Genomic DNA, 18787 nt, shown 5'->3' on the forward strand with positions numbered 1-18787 from the left:
TCGTTTTTTTTTCGTTTTTTTTGCTCTGTTTTTTATGAAACACATATCTATTAAAGATAAAGGTGTTATATGTATGCAGGGATTCTGCTCTTTAACTGATTCTATTTCATTATATTCAGAAATATTCAGTTAACTTGGCTGAATTTGGAGTTTTTATTTAATTTTTTTTATTATTGGAAAGATGCTTATACAATAAATGATATTTTAATTAATTAATTTCGTTGTTGCTGTAAGAACACTGTTTTGATGAAATAATCTCTTTTGTAAACTACAACATTTAGACTTCTAAGACATATTTGATTTCTTTTTTTTAGCGCATAAACAAAAACAATAAGAAAGCATTAACAATTCATTATTATTCCTATTATCTCCTTATTATATCATGTCTCATTATTACCAATTATTGCCTAATTTCCCCCTACGTATTTAAGAAATTCAGAACTGAACCAATGCTCTAAATAAATATTGGTTTCCCGTTCGTAAAATTCATTCACAAAACGTTATTATAAGAGTTTTTTTTCCTCATATTTATACGGATTCGAGTTTGGCGGAGCAGAGCAGCACTTTTTTTTAAAAATTATCTTATGCACCTTGGAACCTTTAATTAACGCACTTCTTCTTCTACTTCTGCAGGAGTTAATAAGTCGTTTTTTCTTGTTGCTCTTGAAAAACTACATGGGAAAATATGAGCAGAAACTTTTTTTAAAATCATATTTATTATTTTTTATGATCACAATAACTTTTCTCCTTTAATTAATTTTTAATGCTTAAAAGGTGCGTTCTAATTATAATGAAATATAAGAAAACGGACGAATGTTTTTCTTTTTTCTCATATTAGGCCGAAAGAAAAATTTATAATCATTAGAGGAAATGCAAGTTAAAAAAAAAAACAAAGCATAATGTAGAAAAAATAATGTAATCTCATCTAAATTATTTAAACCATTGGCTTGAAAAGGGATAAATAACTTGAAAGCAATATAGATCACGATCATGAAAAAAAAAATTGTAATCTTTTTACTTTTTTTTTTTTTACTGGACATGCTTTTAAGTTTTTATGGGAAATAAAGTTTATTGATTTATTTTAATGCTCTTTTTTACAAAAATTAAGGTGTTTTACAAATTTATGCTCTTATACTTTTTTTAGTACTTTTTTTAAATCAAATATTTAGTTATTTATACATTCAGATTCCTCAATCAATACAACCAGGTTATATGTTCCTGTTGCTTTGCTGGTTTAGACAATTTTAAACTGTTTACATCACACTAATTTAGAGCAATTTACTTCATACTTTGGGAATAATTTTAAGGAAAATATTATTTTCTAGAATATTTTTAACACGTCCGTTCGTTTACTTTAATTAAAAGGGATGTGGTGCAAATCTGCTATAGATTTGAAAAAATAAACAAACGATAGAAGTTATTAATTGATTTTCTTTTTAAATTTGATGTAATTCAATGTTTTTTTCATTTCTGAGAAATTAATTAGTTTTAATAAATAAAAATAATTAATGATGGACTATGCATTTCTCAATAAGAAATTTTAATATCATTTTTATCTCTGATTGTTTAACTTTTGCCATCTAAACTTGTATTTAATTATTAAATAGTCTTTTAAAAAGACATAAGTTTAATCTAGCTTATGGTTTCTACAAAGATTATTTTTTAAACAAAATTTAGTATGCATGTAATACAAGAAACATTATATTTAATTCAAATTATAAAATTTGAAATCTCATTCTTAACAAATTAATTCGTATTACTGCAAATTAATAACGAATTAATTCGTAATTCGTATTCGTTACTGCTTTATTTCATTGTTTTATTAACTTTGAATTGAAATTTTTAACTGTACTTTACGTATACAATAATTTTTTTAGTACAATTATTAAAAATGTGTGCTTCGATTGTGAGTGAATATATGAATTTATTCTAAGCTGAATTGTTAGTGAATTTCGTTTTATGAAAATGCACCTAGCATTTTATTCTGTTTTTCAAAGTTCTAGAGCGAAAAATGTATTTTTTTCTAAAGAATGAACTAATGGATCCAAATAAATTCACAATTTGATATATCGTCCATTTGTCTTAATCACTTACTTAATGTTTAAAAAAGTAGGGAAAAGTAAGGACGAAATTCTTCATTCAGTTGTTAAAGTTGGACTGAATAGTAAAAGGGTGAATTTTTCGATATGTCCATTTTCTTAAACACGCATTGGAGCTGCTTCCATTTGTTCAAACACTCATTATGAACTGTGTCCATTTTTTAAACACGCGTTATAAAGTATGCTCATTTCTTTAACAAGCATTTTGAGCTATGTCCTTTAAAAAAACACGCATTTCGAGCTGATTTTCATTTCTTATTCACACAGTTTGAGCCGTGTCCATTTTCTTATTCACACATTTTGAGATGTATCTATTTTCTTAAACACGCATTTTGAGCTATGTCCATTTTCTTAAACACGCATTTCGAGCTAGGTTCATTTTCTTAAACACGCGTTTTGAAATATGTCCATTTTCTTAAACACGCATTTTGAGATGTGTCCATTTTCTTAAAGACGCATTTTGAGCTATGTCCATTTTTAAACGCATGTTTCGAGCTGTGTCCATTTTCTTTCACATTTTGAGCTATGTCAATTTTTTAAAAGACATGATTTCGAACTGTTTCGAATTTCTTTTTCATGCACTTTTAGCTGTGTCCATTTTCTTAAACACGCATTTCGAGTGTTGTTCACAGAAAAGCTCACAGACGAAATATTTAGTAATATGTAATATGGATATATGCTTGTTGCTAACATAATTTATATTTAAGTAACATGCGTCTTGAAAATGAAGCTGAAATAAAACTAGTGAGTCAAATAAACTAGAGTTAACCCTAACACTGCCATAACTTTTTTGAGCTCATCTTGCCTGTAATATTATAATGTTTATATAATTTAATAAAATTATTGGTGTTTAGATTATTGTTTTGATAGTTCTAACTCCTTCTTCTGTCCAAATTACCCTTACACCCCATTTTCATCTCATAATCTCCTAGCTTGTTTTCAGGCAAGCATTACCTGGCGATGTTGTTGTAGTTCATTTACGTCGCACTAGAGCTGCACAATGGGCTATTGGCGACGGTCTGGGAAACATCCCTGAGGATGATCCGAAGACAGCATTACCTGGCGAAGACAACTTCGTGTCAGGCTCTTTGAATTGCGTGGTTATTTTACGAGGGATTAAATTTCAAAGAGGTCTGATCAAGCTATTGGTCAAAAATGACATCACTATGTGTGGGATTAACATAGATAACAGATTTCATATCTCCTACAGATATTGTTTTCACGTGACCACTGGATTTATTTCATTCATGTTATTCATTTTGTAATAAAATCAATAATAAATTTATTAAATCGAAACAAAGAAAATCAAAAGCTAGCTTGTTTAAAGGCAACATTCCGGCAGGCAATTTTTCAAAATCACGTGCACGCAGCCACAAGTAGTGATGTCATTTTCGACCAATAGCGTGATACGGCCACTTTGAAATTTAATCGCTCGTGTTATTTTTCTCTGTTATTTGCGCTGTGGGATTTTTATACTAACATCAGGAATGGTGTAAATTTGACAAACCTTTTTTAAAGGCTTGTGACGTCAGAAGATCAGGCGTCTTTTTTTTTCAGTCCTCGTGTAAATAGGTGTTTTATTTTTTAGAATTTTTTTTATTTTATAACCATCGTTGATCAGCCAACCCAATTTTGGGTTTACGACTACTAATGTCCTACTCCGCAGCCTTGTAATTTTAAACCAATCCAGAAGATAAGGAAACTCCAGGATCAGTACCCCCAGAGGTTCGATTTGTTACGGCAACATGGAGGACTTTGAGACTCGACAGATTTTACGTGCATACGTCACCGTTTAATACACCGGCAGTTTTCGGTCGGCGGAGATCGAACCCAAGACCTCATCGACATGGACCCAGTGCCTTACCAACTAAGGTATCCCGGCCTTAAGTGTAAATAGATGTTAAGAAAATTTGAGATAAACAAGCATAAGGTAGCCCGTGGTAACTATAAAATTCTGTATGATTTTTATTTGGTGGGGCACTGAAAGCCTATGGTAATTTCGGTCCTCAGAAACCTACGGTTTTTTCGGTCTTCTATGCTTTGTTCCATAATATTTTAGAGCGTAATTTTCTCTTAACTTTTGGATTTTAGATACCTTTTGCCTTTTACGATATTGTTTTGGATTCTATTTAAATACTTGAACCTGCTAAATTAATGAAATCGCATTCTCAAGTAAGAAAGAAAAAATAACGAGATGGATACTCAACAATATCGAAATCCCCCCCCCCTTCCCTTCAGAACGAGTGACACAAGGGACGAGGGAATTTTTTTTCCCTGAACAAACTGATTACAAAATATTTATACATGTTGTGATTATTTTTGTGCCACATATTTGAAAGTCTTAAAAATATTAAATTGAAATCAAACATTTTAAATTTGAAACTGAAATCAAGAATTTTAAAGGAAATATTTCAAAAGTGTCCTTAAGTTAAAATGTTCTAATTTCAAGACTATGGCAAGTCAAAATTTCAAGACATCTTATTATGCTCTTATACTTTTTTTAGTACTTTTTTTAAATCAAATATTTAGTTATTTATACATTCAGATTCCTCAATCAATACAACCAGGTTATATGTTCCTGTTGCTTTGCTGGTTTAGACAATTTTAAACTGTTTACATCACACTAATTTAGAGCAATTTACTTCATACTTTGGGAATAATTTTAAGGAAAATATTATTTTCTAGAATATTTTTAACACGTCCGTTCGTTTACTTTAATTAAAAGGGATGTGGTGCAAATCTGCTATAGATTTGAAAAAATAAACAAACGATAGAAGTTATTAATTGATTTTCTTTTTAAATTTGATGTAATTCAATGTTTTTTTCATTTCTGAGAAATTAATTAGTTTTAATAAATAAAAATAATTAATGATGGACTATGCATTTCTCAATAAGAAATTTTAATATCATTTTTATCTCTGATTGTTTAACTTTTGCCATCTAAACTTGTATTTAATTATTAAATAGTCTTTTAAAAAGACATAAGTTTAATCTAGCTTATGGTTTCTACAAAGATTATTTTTTAAACAAAATTTAGTATGCATGTAATACAAGAAACATTATATTTAATTCAAATTATAAAATTTGAAATCTCATTCTTAACAAATTAATTCGTATTACTGCAAATTAATAACGAATTAATTCGTAATTCGTATTCGTTACTGCTTTATTTCATTGTTTTATTAACTTTGAATTGAAATTTTTAACTGTACTTTACGTATACAATAATTTTTTTAGTACAATTATTAAAAATGTGTGCTTCGATTGTGAGTGAATATATGAATTTATTCTAAGCTGAATTGTTAGTGAATTTCGTTTTATGAAAATGCACCTAGCATTTTATTCTGTTTTTCAAAGTTCTAGAGCGAAAAATGTATTTTTTTCTAAAGAATGAACTAATGGATCCAAATAAATTCACAATTTGATATATCGTCCATTTGTCTTAATCACTTACTTAATGTTTAAANGGGTGACCACTTGGATCAGTCTGCGTAGGGACCGAGGGTGTGCGGTATTGGTCCTCGTTAAACTGTGCTACCGTAAAGTGCTCGACTTCGCGCGCAGGTCGTCGGGCTACCGAAGCGGGGGTGCCATCCCCTCCGCAGAGGATCAAAATTGTGATGGCATGTTGTCGGATCATCCTCAGGGATGTTTCCCAGACCGTCGCCAATAGCCCATTGTGCAGCTCTAGTGCGACGTAAATTAACAACAACAACACTTACTTAATGTTTAAAAAAGTAAGGAAAAGTAAGGTCGGAATTCTTCATTCGGTTGTTAAAGTTGGACTGAATAGTAAAAAGGTGATTTTTTTGCTATGTCCATTTTCTTAAACACGCATTTGATACTGCGCCCATTTTTCTTAACACGCATTTTGAGCTATGTCAATTCTTTAAACACGCGTTATGAATTATGCCCATTTCTTTAACACGCATTTTGAGCTATGTCCATTTAAAAAATCCCGCATTTCGAGTTGCTTTTCATTTCTTATTCACGCATTTTGAGATATGTTCATTTTCTTAAACACGCATTTCAAGCTGCGTCCATTTTTTAAACCAGCAGTATGAGCTGTGTCCATTTTTTAAAATGCGTGTTATGAATTATGTCCATTTCTTTAACATGCATTTTGAGCTATGTTCATTTTTTAAGCACGTGTTACGAGGTGTGTCCATTTTCTTTCCCATTTTGAGCTATGCCAATTTAACGAAAAAAAAAATATGATTTCGAACTTTTTCGAATTTCTTTTTCATGAATTTTTAGCTGTGTCCATTTTCTTAAACACGCATTTCGAGCTTTGTCCACAGAAAAGCTCACAGTCGAAGTATTTAATAATGTGTAATATTGATGTATGTTTGTATATAAGTTGTATATATATATAAGTAACATGTGCCTTGGAAATTATGCTGAAACTGGAATAAAACTAGTGAGTCAAATAAGCTAGAGTTAACATCAACACTGCTATAACTTTTTTAGCTCATCTTGAGAGTAATATTGTAATGATAATATAATTTTATAAAATTATTGGTGTTTATATTATTGTTTTGATAGTTCTAACTCCTTTTTCTGGCCAAATTACTCTTACACCCCGGCTCGTGACATCACAAGACGAAAGCAAACCTGATTCTTTGCCTCCGATTTGCCTGGCCTGCTTTCAGGCAAGCATTGCCTGACGAAGACAACTTCGAGTCAGGCTAGAATTCAGGCGCGTGATGACTGGCTCTTTGGATTGCGTGGTTATTTTACGAGCAACTAAATTTTAAAGTGGTCTGATCAAGTTATTGGTCAAAAATGACATCACTATGTGTGGGAAGGGAGATGAGATGCATTGACTGGTGTTTATTTAACATAGGCTACAGATTTCATATCACCTGCAGATTTAGCTTTCACGTGATCTCTGGACTTATTTCATTCTTGTTCAGTCTGTAATAAAATCAATAATAAATTTATTAAATCGAAACAAAGAAAACCAAAAGCTGACTTGTTTAAAGGCAACATTTTCTGCAATTTTCCAACAACGCGTGTACAGAGCCACAAGTAGTGATGTCATTTTCGACCAATAGCGTGATACCTCCGCTTTGAAATTTAATCGCTCGTGTTATTTTTTGCTAATTTTTGCTCGGGCGGGGTTTTTATGCAAATATCAGGAATGGAGTAAATTTGACAAATCTTTTTTAAAGGCTTGTGACGTCAGAAGATTGCTTTCAGGAGTCCTTTTTTCAGTCCTCGGGTAAAAAGGTATTTATTTTTAATTTATAATCGTCGTTGAACAGTGGACCCAAATTTTTGGTTTACGGCTACTAATGTTCAACTACGTAGACTTGTAATTTAGAACCCAATCCAGAAGACAAGGGAACTCCTAGATCATGTATTAGGAGAAATTTGCTTTTGGGGAGGACTTTTTGATGGAACTAACCAGCCTTTGCGTTACATGGACAGGAACACCGCGAGAATCTCTCATGGTTAGCCCGATAGCAAGGGGATTTTAATCCATGATACTTTTACCATTGAGGATATTTTACGTCAGTACTGTGGTCGGTGCAAGCCGTATGCGAAATTCATATCGACTGGGAGTCGAACCCGGTTCACCTCATTGGAAGGCGAACGCTCGATCTCCTGAGTAAATACGTGTTAGGAAAATTTAGATAAACAAACATGAGGTAGCCAGTGGTAACCATGAAAATCTATAAGATTTTTATTTGGTGGGGCACTGAAAGCCTATGGTAATGGAAAGTTGCATGGTACATGTATGGCAAAATACCATAAGCCTAACACGGTTTTTTCGAATCTCTATGTTTTGTTCGCTGATATTTTACAGTGTAATTTTGTCATAGCGTTTGGACATAGGATACATTTTGCCTTTTACGATATCGTCTTGGATACTATTTAAACACTAGAATTTGGCAACTTAATGAAATCGCATTCTCAAGTAGGAAGGAAAAAGTAACAAGATGGATAATCAACTGTATCGAAATTCCTCCACCCCCGGTTCCCTTTAGAATGAGCGACACAGGGAACGAGGGAAAAAATTCTTTTCTGAACAAACTGATTATAAAATACCTATACATGTTGTGATTAATTTCGCCCATATATTCGAAAGTCTCAAAAATATTGAGCTGAAATCAAACATTTTAAAGGAAATATTTCAAAAGTGACCTTTAGTTAAAATGTTCTAATTTCAAGACAATGACCAGTCGAAATTTCAAGACATCTTACGAACATTTTTGGGAGTATATAGAGTCTGTGTTTTTCAAAAGAGTGAACCTGATATGGATTATTTTGTACTTCTTGAAAGTAGTTCTTTCTAAACTTTTATTTCTACGCTTATTATTTTTATTGCATCTATAACGTTTTTTCTTCGTTGACATCTTGATCATTTCTTTATTGACTTTTAAAAAAAAAGACATTGAATCAAGAAAATTATTTCGAAACATCTACCAAATATATATATAAATAAATTTTTTTCTGAAAATGGAACATAAATGGTATTTTTTATGGCAATCCGTATAATGAGAAAATTATTCCTTAAGCTCAGTAAACGACGCATTGATTTTAATGTAAGGTTTAGTAGGCTTAAGTTAAGCATCCAATGTTTTAAAATTTAGTGAAATACCTTATGGATACTGTCACTGATCTTTTGATCTTTCTTGCTGTAATAAATCACAAAATATTAGTTTCTTTTGTGTTTTTTAGAAAAGTAAAGTTAAGAAAAACAAAAGATCACTGATGAAGAATCATTGATCTGTAGAATATGGGACTCTTTTTTAGCTCTAGGATTCTTTTTCAGTTCCATGATTGAATCAGCTGTGTTTATATTAATAATAGATTTTATATATTTAAAGCATTGTTACTTCTCCATTTATCTTAATCTCGATTAACCGATTAGTACCGTTAACCGAAACCCTTTTGGAAGTGATTTTTATGAATATGCTGTCATAACTCGGATATGTATGTGGCTTTTAAAATAAAAGAAACATTCTTTGTATGACTGCATAGAATCGGTCATTTTTTGTGAGTAACAAACGAACGATTTGTTAGTTGGTGAAGTTGGTTGCTTTAGTTTATGAAAGAGTTTTTTTTTTATTTCACATTTAAAATGGTTTTTCCCTTAATTGCATTAACCCGAGATCTTGAAACTTTAATCAATTAAACAAGTTACTCAGATAAACGTATTGTCGAAAGTTTAGCACTCTACAGTAATTTTTTCTTGGTGTTAGGATCTTTTTACCATCAGTGTATAAGCTATTATATGTATAACTTGGAGAAAAAAAACGTACTGATATTTCAAAGTTCCGGCACTATACATCTCATTATTTACTGACCCTGTGCTTTTTTGATTTCTTAAATTCAAATTTTAAAAGTTTTTCTACTCAAATACCCCCATGACCCACATTCGTATAGCTGGAGCATGGCTAAAAACAAAGAAATGTTAAGTTCCGTCACTATATATTATAAGAGAAATATTGACGTTTTAATGAAGTGCCTTGTATATTCTCTAATATATCTATCATTCTGCAACTTGGTGTTGTGCATATAGACGTTCTTATAACAATATATCTGATCCTGTTTTAAAATTCGAGGTTGATAACTGTGATATTGATATATCTAACAATTCTAAATGAAGGGCTGGTAAAGATGATATTGCTGAAAAAAGTTAATAGTTGATTGACTTTTTTTTACTGATTCATATTTATGACACAAAATGTAAGGGCTATAGCTGCAATCTGGGAAGTGTGGTTTCTATAGTTTGGTCAGGAGAGTGCTTCAAAGTTTGGACCCCTTAATGTTAATTTTACTTTTTGCGTACTTCGCTGTATTTCGAGAAAATTTTAAGCAAAATTTTGAGTAACTCACTTTTTTGAAATTTAATTTATAAAGAATTATAATACTAATTTCGCCCAAATTTTGTTTTTTGCATTAGAAAGTTACACTTTTTAAAATGATGCAAGATCTTGTGTTCCTTAGAATTCTAAATTTCTTCCGATCATTCTTAAATAATTTATTTTTCGCATGGAATTATTTTTGAATAAACGAATTGTATAATTGTGCGCAAAATTTTTTCAATTCTCTGAAAATATATTGAAATATGTGTGGAAAAAAAAACATTAATGGGTCCATACCTTGAAGCAACTGACCGAACTACTGCGACCATATTTCAAAAATCCAAATTCTTCGAAAAAAAAAACATTTATTAAGAGAAAGTGCGTTTTTGTGATTGATTTCTTAATTTAAAATATCGTCTGCATCACTTATTAATTAGCATATTTGAAATCACCCCCTCCAGCCATTACGATTGAGTTCTAAAATGTGAAAATCCGATCATTGGATCAAAAGCTATTCAAGGTGGTCCTGTATAACAATAAATATATACTAAATGAATAAAGTGATAAAAACAAAAAACAAACATCGATTAATAAAAAATTTACATATATTTTATTTACGGAACAAATTAGAAGAATGTACAATTGATAATTTACATGAATATATACACAACAATGATGACTAGAATGAACGAAACAGTTCCAGATCGGTTTCCTATAACAGGAGAGTGTTCAACAACTATAAGTATGTCAAGTTCATAAATGGTGTTCTGAACAGAAGCTTCCAACAATGCTTGTTCGCTCTTTAATTCGTCTAATTCCATTTCGAACAATTGATTGTCTTTCTCGTAATTTATGCTCGTTACGTTGCCATATCGTAGAAGGTGATAGCTAGGAACAAAAGTATCCAAGTGAAATAAGTGCTAGGTTGGCCACTTGTCTCTGAAATAAAGGTAAACAAAAGTTTCATTCATTATTTTTTTTTTACATATCCTGTTAAATTAAAGGAGAAAAAACAAAAGTTTTAATATTTTATAGCCGTTGTTGAACAGCCGACCAAATTTTGGGTTTACCACTACTAATGTTCAACTCCGTAGCCTTGTAATTTTGAACCAATTCAGAAGACAAGGAAACTCCTGGATCAGTATCCCCAAAGGTATGATTTGTTACGGGAACTTAGAGAACTTTGAGATTCGACAGATTTAACATGCATCATCACCATTTACTACACGGGAAGTCTTTGGTCGGCGAGAATCGAACCCATGACCACATGAACATGGGCCCAGTGCCCTACTAATCAGGCTATGCCGGCCAAAAACAAAAGTTTGAAGAGAGTGCGGAAAAGCTCATTTATGCGGTATGCTGGTACATGTACAGTATTTTTATAGGTAGATAGGTACTTTATTTACGTCGCACTGGAGCTGCTCAATGGGGCTATTAGACATGGTCTGGGAAACAGCCCTGAGGATGATCCAAAGACATGCCATTGATATGCAAAAACATGCCAGAAGATGCCACAATTTTGATCATCTGCAGAGGGGATGACTCACCTGCTTTGGTAGCCCGACTACATGTGCGCGAAGTGCAGCACTTTACGACAGAACAGTTTAACGAGAGCCGATACCGTGCACCCTCAGTCTCTATGCAGGATGATCAAAGTGGTTACCCACCCGCTTATTGATAGCAGCTAGTGAGGCTTGACTTCGGTCTTCTACTGGGAATCATGTCTTTACGATAAGTTCACTGCGGGACCAGTATGCTTATAAGAAAGTGGATGTTATACAATGTGCCCTCTATGTTTCTATAACAAAATATCACAAACCATCTAGTTCTTAAAAATGACATCGGGAAGGTGTCAGTCTTACCCTGCGGGCTTTTACATTCTGATAGCTTGCATTATGGGAACTTTGTAATGCTTGATGCAGCAGATCTTTTCTACAGGCCTCCCTGGTCGAGAAATCTCAATAATCCGCCAAACGCTCTGTAGCGTGGTAGTGGGTACAAGCCTCGCCATAACCTTGGATATATCTTTATGATGTTTCTTTTTAACTTGTGCTATTTGTTCTTCAATTTGACATGGGTTTCTAAGCTGCTGTTTAAATGAGCACATGGGCCAGCATATTATTTTACTACATTTTAATTTTATTGCTACTCACACATATGCTATCTTGAGTGTAAGCTGGAATAACTTGGCTGGTAGGGTATTGAGCCGATATTTGAGAGGTCGAGAGTTCGATCCCCACCGACCGAAGACTCCCCGTGTACGAAATGGTAACTGGTGCACTCTGATTCTACCGGTGTCTCTAAGTTTCCATAACAATTGGATTGGAGATTGATCACTGGATTGGAGAATGATCATGCTCTGTTTCAGGTCAAAGCTACAATCCGCGGATGGATGGATTGCCTGTGAATGTGTTCTCCGTATAAAACGTGATGTTATGAATGTGTGCTGTCTCCGGATCATTTTCAGAGATGTTGCCCAGACCATCGCCAATAACCAATTTCATTAACCAGCTTTAAATAGAGATAAATAAAGTACCGTATCGTACCGCAGGCTTCAGTGCTCATTACAAAAACTGCTCATAAGTTTTTGTCAAGTAGAAGAACAAGACAGCAAAATTTAGAGAGGGACACATCAAAAATATGCATCCAGAGTTAAGGCGGGATTCGAAATTGCTACATTCACGCTTTATAACGTTTCGAAATACGATTTCCAGTAGATCACCGAAATATAGCATCACTGGCTGCGCTCAATGAGCTGGTGTGTGACTACTTTTATCAGCCTGCGATGAGCTGTTTGTTTGTTTATTGTTGCAACGTACATTTGCAGACTCGTGTGCTCAATTAAGGCTTATAAGCCTTTGTCAAGTAGAAGGACAGATAACACAATACGGAGAAGAAAATCACAAATAATACATCCAAGGTTACGTCGGGATTCGAACTCGCCACCTCCACGCTTAACATAGCGTTTGGTGGATGATACCGTTCGGCCAGGAAGCCCCCGATGAGTTGTTAAAACTGTTGTACCCTAAAGTGCTTGAGTTCGTGCACTAGTTTGTCAGGCTATCAAAGCAGGGGTACCAACCCCTTTGCTAATAACCAAAAATTATTTTCTCTCTCGAGGCGGTACTACTTGGTGCTGCCTCTCTTATTGTGCTATCTGTCCTTTTTCTACTTGACGAAGGTTTATAAGCCTATTTTAAGCACACAAGCCTGAAAATTTATGTAATTGCAATAACCAATAACTAACCAATAACCAAAAATTTGATGTCATGTTTTCGGATCATTTTCAGGGATCGTCGCCAGTTGCTTTTTGTGCATCTCCAGTGTAATCTAAATAAACTACAACTACTACTTATTTGTCATTGTCTGTCTCTCGGCTACCTCAGCCTTCTAGATGTCAATATCTTTGATTTTCTTCTGAAATCTTAAATTTTCAGAGCGTATTTTCGAAAGTTTAACTTCGCAGCCGTTTTTAAAAAATAAAATTTTTTCTCCTTTTACAAGAGAACGGATTAAACTCAAAAGATGAAAAAACTCAAAGTACAGTTGTACAGTGGACAAAATAAAATCTTGATAAGTTTTGTGTTTTCTGTTCAAGTTTGTGATACTTCATAGGAAAGAGATGTTTAAGTGTAAGGTTAGGGTTTTTAATTGTGATACCAGACATAATACCAGAACAAACATTCAATGAATGTTTATAAATATGTAATTACTGTATTTTTTATAAACCAAAATAACATTCAATGACTTAATCTAACGTGTTAACAGCTATGCTAACACGCCTTGGGATTTTCATGGCAAAAAGATTCCCTCGCCATGGTGAAAAGACTCTCTTCAAAATAGGTAAGTACGAATTTTAAAAGAAAATTTTTATACTTAACAGCAAAATGCTGACAATTTTCTTTAATGAAATCCTTGGTAAATTCGTTTTAACTTTTTCATCTGTGTCTTTCACGTTTGTTTTAATTAGTTGTTATTGTACTGTTATTATTGTATAATTATTTTTGTTACCCCAAATTTTTTTCTGGATGAAATTTTACTCTCTCGATTTTTAATGCGTGTAGTATTCAAAATTCCATTTCGAATTTTATCTCTTAAAGTCAAAGTTTTTTATTTTTCAGAATATAAAATAATTTTATTTCTCAAAACTATAATATGTTATACTTAATCGCCTGACTGTCATAATTATGTCATATTATTACTTAAGTAAAAATAATAAAATGGATCTATACCATTTCGTGATACAGCGTTATAAAAACGTTAGAAGTACAGTTGTACAGCATACGTTATCTTGACAAGTTTGTTTTTAAAAAAAAAATTGTGTTTTTCAACCAGTTTGTGATTTTTTATAGGAAATAAATGTTTGAGTTAGATGTTAAGATGATTACGTCTGAAGTTTTATGATTTGAGCAAATTTTGCTTTTTTATGTTTCAGTTGATGGAATAGACTGGTGTGGGAAAAATACGATTAGATAATTGTGTATTACTAATAAATATACGTGAAATGAATACTACGGGTGGTGATTACAGAACACCCTGAATATATATTTCAGAGAATTCTTATTATAAATCGTCCCGCAGTGGACTGATCGTAAAGATCTGGTTCGCAGTAGAACACCGAAGTCAAGCATCACTGGCTGCGGTCAGTAGGCGGGTGGGTGACCACTTCGATCAGCTTGCGTAGGGATCGAGGGTGCGCGGTATCTCTCCTCGTTAAACTGTTCTACTGTAAAAGGTTAGACTTCCCGAGATAGTTCGTAGGGCTACCAATGCAGGGGAGTCATCCCCTCTGCAGAGGATCAAAATTGCGATGGCATGTCTTCTGATCTATTTTCCACCGTTTGCAATGTAAATTCTTTACAACTGATTTTAAATTGACCCAAATTTTAATAAACCATGGAAATTTGAAGAGACATTTATTTAGTTTCCATCTGGTGACCAGTGGAATTTGTGCTTGCGGTGATTCTGATGAAGATGCTGAGCACATTCTTCCTCATTGCAAACTGTATGCGAGTGCCCGAATTAAATTAAAGACTGATTTGAGGCGTCTTTCTATTTGTTGACCTCCTGTTTCTTCAGAACTGGTCAAAAGTATCGAAAGTCTTACTGCCTTGCGGAACTTTGTTTTTAATGTAAATTTGCGAATTTTCTTGTTTTTGTTTTCTACTTACTTCTGTAAGTCTCATTCTATACTTTGTAGTGCATGAGGACTTTTCAATCGTTTAAATAAAAAAAGTCTTCGGATTATCCTCTGGGATACTTCCCAGACAGTCGCCAATAGCCCATTGTGCATCGCTAGTGCGACGTAAATAAAATACCTACCTCATATTATAAACCAAATATGGTGAACATGTGTATCAGTAGAAATGTCGTATTTCATCTTTATTTAAACTGAAATTTGTATTTATATTTTTTTAAAATTTACTCCAGAATAAGAAAATAAAACTACTCAAGTATAAAATTTAACATTAATGAAATGAAATGAAAATAGTTTTCAATGGCCAAAAAAAAAAAACTTTTAACACCGATGTTACAGAAATTGAGAGTCGGATTCGCTGGACCGAACAGATCATAAATTTCACAACCCTCGAATGGCAACATCATCACTTAAACACCTCGTGATTTTCTCTTAACTCGCAAGAACGGTCCCAACAATTTAAATTCCTGCAGGGGGTTTCCCAGAAGAGAACTCGAAAATTTGGGCAAAAGAGAAATAAAAGAAGCAAAAAACTAGTAATTGTACGACTCAAAAATAAATAGCGGTGACAAGCAAAAGCGAAAATTCCATTAACTATTTTCAACACACACAACAGTAAGATCCGAGTTTTAAAACAAATTGCTTCTCCATGGAGCTGTATTCTCTTCTTAAAAGAGAAGAAACAAGGTGAAGGTTTAAATGAGATATTACGAGAAAATTACCTTCTTTTGCCTCCTTCCTCAGTTGGGGTGGGTCATTTTCTTTTTGGAGTCCTTTCGAATCTTCTACAGTATTGATATGTTCTTTGGTTCTGTAAGCCCCGTCTGGATTGAAAAACAGAAGAAGAGAATTAGGCCTCTTAAAACAGATATTCTTGTTGATGAGGTAAGATAATAGAGGACTGAGTTTTATTTATTTAAAAGGGAGAAATAATCAAACATTTAAGCTTTTTTCCTTTTTTTTTTCCAAGAAGGTATTAGTTTGTTTTTTTCATCAAATGGAAAATTAAACAACAGCGAAATAATGCTTTTACAGAAAGATTTTTCTGAAAGTAGCTTAAACTTATAAAGCTGCGAGAAAAATGCTTTAGTAATATGGCCTTTTTATAAATTTAAAATGTATATTACTAAAAGGTAAATTTTATTTTTGTTAAATTTTTTTTACATATTCCATCGTTTTTTAGGAACTAAAATGAAAAATTTAAATATTTATAAATCGTCTGGGGAAAACAAAAATTACATTTCATTTGTATTGTTAACGGCAACGTTGAAACTCGTATGTTTTGCTTTATCTCATTAAAAATTACATAAACATTGTTTCACTACGCGCTTCAAATTTTATTTAAATAGTGTTTCTTATATCTTTCTTCAAGGTGCATGCATTTTAAAATCACTTCTTACTCGCATTATTTTTTTATACAAATATGGTAGTATCTTGATTAGAATATTAAAATAAAACGTCTTAAAATTCCATTTTAAATATATAGAGCTTATAAAAATTTATTCTAATAATGCTCTATTAGTGTGATAGTCTAACCAGATTGTATTAATAATATATGAAATAAACGTAATTGAAGGGAATTATGGGAGATGTAAAATTTTATCTAGTAAGCAAGTAGATTAAATGGAATTATAAAATGCATGTTTATACAAATCTAATTTTGTTACAAGTTAGTTTCCATCGCTTTAATTCAAATGCATTGTTATAAAAATATTATGTGTCTAATCTACAGATTAATAGCTATTAATTAGTAAGCTTAGAATAATAGTATTTGCGTAATTAATTACATAAGAATGACTTAAAATTTACGAATTATTTTATCCTTACCTGTAGAATTAGTGAAGGAAAGTTTGTTCGTTTAAATGGCAGCAGTTCTAGGTGTTTATTTCAGACAAAATCGTAAGTTTTATGTAAGTAATGCTATGTAAGTAATGTCATGTAGGTAATGTTATGCAATTTTCATTGTTATTTTTCCTATATCTTTACTATTATAATTTCACGTATTATATAAGTTAAAAAAAAACTTTACGTTAAGTTCTGTCAATATTTTAAAATGGTAAATATGACTAACTTACTATAAGATTGCTAACCAAGGTGGTAGTCAGTAAATTAAATGCTTGCAATTCCATGATTTTAATTGGAAATTGTTTAATTTTAATCAAAATTCATTGCCTCAAAAATGACTAACTTGAAAAATCAATTTACGAAATAAAAATAAGAAATGTACTGTTTGTATCGTTTTACTTTGGAAATTCTTACCAAATTACAAAGTTGCTGGCAAAGCTTTATTTTTTTTATAACCGGCATTGAACAGCTGACCCGATTCTAAGTTTACGATCATCAAACTTCAACTCCTTAGCCTCGTAAGTTCGAGCTCAACCCAAAAGACAAAAGAACTCCTGGATCAAGGATTGGGAAAATCTAGCCTTCGTGGAGGACTATTTGATAAAAACTAACCGGCATTTGAAACCCGATGACAAGGGGACTGTAATTAATGATCGGCCTACCAGTGTGGTTAGTGCGAGCCAAGTGCAGAATTCATATCGACCTGGTTTGGATTCGAACCTGGGTCAATACTTCGGGAGGCAAGTTCTTTATCACTTTGGTAACCGCGGTTCAGCTTGTAAAGTTTATATTTCTTATTAATAACCGTCGTTGAACAGCCGACCGAATTTCGGGTTTTCGACTACTAATGTTCAGGTCCGTACCCTTGTAATTTTGAACCCAAACCCGAAGGCAACGGAACTCCTGGAACAAGTATTAAGTGAAATTTACCTCCGTGGAGGACTTTTTGATGGAACTAACCAGCATTTGCGTTACAAGGTGAGGAAAACCACGAAAGCTTCCCATGGTTAGCCTGACGGCAAGGGGACTCTAACCCATGATCCGTATACCTCTGAGGCAGGGCTCGAAAAAACTCAGAAATTTTATCCGTCCCTGAGGACGGCTTATCCAACAATGCACCCGTCCTCCTTTGAAACTAACCCGTCTCTTCAAAATAAATAAAAATATAATTTTCTCTTATTTATTACAAACATTTATATAAATTGCACAATGAATTAGTAGTTACTAGGATTACATTATACAGTAATAAAAGAAATACAAGGTTACTAATAGTAAAACCTAGTATTTCTATAATGAAATAATTTATTTCTTTGATGAAATAATTTAAATAACAAAGGTTAAGCTATCTGTCAATTATCATGTAAATTTGTCCGATGGTACTGAGTTTTTTAAATGAATCAAATATGACGTTTGCCAGTTCCACAATCAAGCCAATGATTTACAGATGTTTCTGCACAGAAATCTGAAAGAGGTTTTCCATTTAGGTAGATGTTCATAAATGCTTTTAACGCTTCTTGTTTAAGACCAGTAAGTAATGCGCTTTTTTGTAAGTTCATTGCTGAAAAGCCCCTTTCAACCGCTGCAGTACTCCCAGACAGAGAAAACATCAATTCCACCATGCGCAGTATGTTGCTGCATTTCAAGATTAGAGGGTCATTTTAGAAGTGAGGCGCTGGACTCTTGTAAGATAACAAAAATTGAAAATGTATCACGAACATTAACGGGAAAATGGCCGTCCGCGCGAACGCTGGATTCGAGAAATTTGTTGTCCTCAGGGAATTTTTGACCGCCGAGACCAGCTATTTCTGGGATTCGAAACCAGTTCACCT

General features: G+C 32.8%; 2 protein-coding genes across 2 annotated transcripts in view; one reads left to right on the top strand and one right to left on the bottom strand.

The window, feature by feature from the left end:
- LOC107455484 (uncharacterized) overlaps positions 1-18787 on the top strand; it is a 383034-nt gene that overhangs the window by 63101 nt on the left and 301146 nt on the right. The gene's annotated exons all lie outside the window — the stretch shown is intronic.
- The window catches only part of LOC107455482 (lachesin), a 174377-nt gene continuing 166093 nt past the window's right edge, over positions 10504-18787 (bottom strand). The window contains exons 9-10 of the mRNA XM_043041967.2: positions 15836-15937; positions 10504-10855 (exon numbers count right to left, since the gene is read on the bottom strand). Of these exons, the coding sequence (XP_042897901.1) occupies positions 10776-10855; positions 15836-15937 (182 nt within the window). The 3' untranslated portion in view covers positions 10504-10775. The remainder of the gene's footprint in view (positions 10856-15835; positions 15938-18787) is intronic.

This window comes from Parasteatoda tepidariorum, chromosome 3 (assembly GCF_043381705.1).
Source record: "Parasteatoda tepidariorum isolate YZ-2023 chromosome 3, CAS_Ptep_4.0, whole genome shotgun sequence".
Lineage (NCBI taxonomy): Eukaryota > Metazoa > Arthropoda > Arachnida > Araneae > Theridiidae > Parasteatoda > Parasteatoda tepidariorum.